The sequence below is a fragment of the Octopus bimaculoides genome, chromosome 28 (genome assembly GCF_001194135.2).
Source record: "Octopus bimaculoides isolate UCB-OBI-ISO-001 chromosome 28, ASM119413v2, whole genome shotgun sequence".
Lineage (NCBI taxonomy): Eukaryota > Metazoa > Mollusca > Cephalopoda > Octopoda > Octopodidae > Octopus > Octopus bimaculoides.
Genome location: NC_069008.1, coordinates 12852340 through 12856147, shown reverse-complemented (window position 1 = coordinate 12856147; position 3808 = coordinate 12852340). Strand labels below are relative to the sequence as shown.

The following is a 3808-nucleotide window of genomic DNA, read 5'->3' as shown; positions in this document are numbered from 1 at the left end:
AGGGAAAACAAGGAACATAGTTTACAATGAGGTGTTATAATCACAACAGCAAGAAAGTATGTACGTGATCACCTTCTTTTACGAAACTTCATTGACTTTCATATATTTATATTGATATACATATATATACGTGTGTTTGGGTGCGTGTGTGTATATACATCTCTATATATAAAGATGATGCGTAGTCTAGACGGCGTTTTTAGATTTCATTATTCTCTTTAACCCGGGCAACGCCGGGTATTTCTGCTAGTAATCTATAAAGCTCAATTTAATTTTGATTTTTTATAAATTGATTTTAATTGAGTTTTTACCTGTAATTTTGGATTTTGTCCCTAATATATATATATATATACACACACACACACACATACGCACAAAAGGTTTCCACACTGGTGCCATTTACCAAGTCTACACACAAGGCTTTGGTTCACTTGTTGCTATAGTAGAAGTCAGTTGCACAAAGTGGAATTGAAACCAAGACCATATGGTTAGGAAATAAATTTCTTTACCACACACCCATTCCTGTACTACACATTTATTTATCTACATCTTGAAAATAGAGGGAAGCAGTTCAATTATAATATAATATAAGAAGTATACTAGAATTTCTATCTTATTCTGTTTTTTTCTCTACTGTTTCAGAATAACAAATGACATTGGCAACTAAGAATTGTATACATCATCAATATTCTTGTTTATAGACTCAAAGGAAAATGTTATTCAGAAGACATATAACTCTCCTTATATAAATCTTTGGAATATTACAACCAAACATTTTTCTTGAACTCAGATTGATAACAACAATTGTTTTCTTGACTGTCTGGAATGTGTACAAGATTATTTTGCATCTGAAATGAACTTCAATGGATTTATAAAAGGATTTACAACCTACATCATATATCAGCAACGATCACAGTAGTATAAATATTTATTAACAATAGAATATATAAATGTGAAGAAGATAAACACCTGGAAATTGTAGTGAGGAAAGAACAATGATGGAAAATGAATTATGTGAGAATAAGTTTGAATCTAAATTACAGATTGAAAGTATTGATTTTTCCAGTGATATAAACGAACAGAAACAGAAAACATCCTATCACTGTGATACCTGTGGTAAATCATTTTCTCAAAGTGGTGCTTTAAGTAAACACAAACGTATTCATACTGGAGAGAAACCATATTGCTGTAATATCTGTGGTAAATCATTCACTCAAAGTGGTTGCTTAGTTGTACACAAAAGAAGTCATACAGGAGAAAAACCATATCACTGTGATATCTGTGGTAAATCATTCTCTCAAACATGTCAATTAACTCGACACAAACGCATTCACACTGGAGAGAAACCCTATCACTGTGATATCTGTGGTAAATCCTTTTGCGATAGTGGTGATTTAACTAAACACAAACATATTCATACTGTAGAGAAACTATATCACTGTGATATGTGTGGTAAATCATTCTCTCGAAGTAGTTACTTAACATTACATACACGTATACACACAGGAGAGAAACCATATCCCTGTGATATTTGTGGTAAATCCTTCTGCCATAGCGGTGATTTAACTAAACACAAAAGAAGTCACACAGGCGAGAAACCATATCACTGTGACAGCTGTGGTAAATCATTCTCTCAAAGTAGTCACTTATCATTGCACAAACGTATTCACTCAGGAGAGAAAACATATCACTGTGATATTTGTGGTAAATCAGTTTCTGAAGTTGGTAAGTTATCTAGACACACACGTATTCACACAGGAGAGGAATCATATCACTGTGATATCTGTGTTAAATCATTCTCTCAAAGTAGTCACTTAACATTGCACAGACATATTTACACAGCTGTGAAACCATATTTCTGGTAAATCATTTCTTCGAAATGATGGCTTAACTGTACACAAAATAAGTCATACATGAGAGAATCCATATCACTGTGATACCTGTGGTAAATCATTCTCTCAAAGTAGTTGCTTAACATTACACAAATATATTCACACAAGATAAGCGCCATATCATTGTCATATCTGTGGTAAATCATTCTTTCAAAATGATTGCTTAGCTATCTGTAGTAAATCATTCTTTTGATTTGACTAAGTACAAATTTACTCATACAGGACAAAAACCATATCAGTGTGTTATCTGTGGCAGCGCCTTCCCCCAATGGAATCACTTAACAAAAAACATATATTCATATACTGCATTAACTGTATCAGTGTGAAAATTCAGGTTGTCAAGGATTGTTTCAATAAATGATGAATTTATCTTGTACGGTATCTAGTATGACTTTATTTGTGGAGGTGCAATAGCCCAGTGGTTTGGGCAGCAGACTTATGGTTAGAGGATCACGGTTTCGATTCCCAGACTGGGCATTACGAGTGTTTATTGAGCGAAAACGCCTACAGCAGCACGAGGCTCCAGCAGGGGGTGGTGGCGAACCCTGCTGTACTCTTCCTCCACAACTTTCTCTCACTCTTCATGTTTCTGTTGTGCCTGTAATTCAAAGGGTCAGCCTTGTCACACTGAATCTCCCCAAGAACTACATTAAGGGTACACATGTCTGTGGAGTGCTCAGCCACTTGCACGTTAATTTCATGAGCTGGCTGTTCCATTGACCGGATCAACTGGAACCCTCGTCATAGTAACTGATGGAGTGCCGAAGACGATAAATTTATTTGCCTTTATTGCCCAAATTCCTGCTCTGAGTTGTTTTTCTTAGCTCTTTTTTACTTTATTTTTCTTTTGTATGTATTGTGTATATGTTGGCATGGAGACATCCTTTGACACCACCCCTCAACCTCATATCTTGTGGTTGCTGCTGAAGCTAGGGATAGGTGGTGGCTGGTAAGTGCCATCCAACCCATGTACTGTGATGCTGTCAATAAGGTGAAGGTCAGCAATGAGTATACTAATGAATTTAGTTGTGCTGTTACGAGCTTTCAATGAATGTGACATCGAAATCATGCATAAATAGCTCCTTTTTCCAGAAAAGGAAAGATTTGGCTGCTATTTCTAGCATGCCCTGCTACCTTGTAATAGCTATTTGCATTCACACCGAAATATTTACCAACTTTTTTCCTTCCATTTATTTTTGCCACTTTATGGAAGTTAATATTTTCTCTATTGATATCCATCTCAGTTAATTTTGCTTTTCTCCCAGTTCTGTGCTTTCTGGAAGAAAAGCCTTCACATTATCTCAAAGCTACAAGGATTCATGAACATGATTTATTTTTTAAAAAGATTTCGTAGAGGAATTAGATACAACAGGTTTTGGTTGATTTAAACATTAAAGGGTTAAAAAGTGCCAAAACCATAAAATCAGCTTTTTGGGCCTTTTTGAGGGCTTTAGAACCCCAAAAACTATGGGGGTTTTTTTTGTTTTTTTTGCTTTAGAGTTAAAAAACGCTGATTTTATAGTTTCAAATTTTAAAGGTCCTAAAAAAGGCTGATTTCAGTTTTGGCCCCTTTTTAAAGTTTAGGGCCAGAAAAGAGTAAAGAAAAACTCAAATGAAACACAAAATTAGTATTAAGCTAAAAATAAGTTTATTGATAAAGTGGCTATAAAAAAAAAAACAAATTAAAAAATGAAAAACATGGTATATACATAATTTAATTTTTCCTCTTCATCTCCTCCATTTGGTTGATGAGATTCATGTTGCCCTTCATGAAAATTAACATACTAAAATTTTCATCAGTCAAGGACGATCTCTTGGCACTCAAGATGTCCTTGCCCATGGAAAATAAACATTCAGCTGCAGCAGTGGAAGGGATGGCTGTGTTGAACTTGATGAACAAGTCCACCAACACTTGC

The 3808-nt window shown here is 34.9% G+C and overlaps 1 protein-coding gene across 1 annotated transcript in view; it reads left to right on the top strand.

Annotated features, from left to right (window-relative positions):
* Positions 1–2268, top strand: part of LOC106878034 (zinc finger protein 239) — an 8672-nt gene extending 6404 nt beyond the window's left edge. The window contains exon 2 of the mRNA XM_052977678.1: positions 643–2268. Coding sequence (XP_052833638.1) covers positions 996–1865 — 870 coding nt within the window. The 5' untranslated portion in view covers positions 643–995 and the 3' untranslated portion in view covers positions 1866–2268. The remainder of the gene's footprint in view (positions 1–642) is intronic.
* Positions 2269–3808: the final 1540 nt, after the last annotated feature.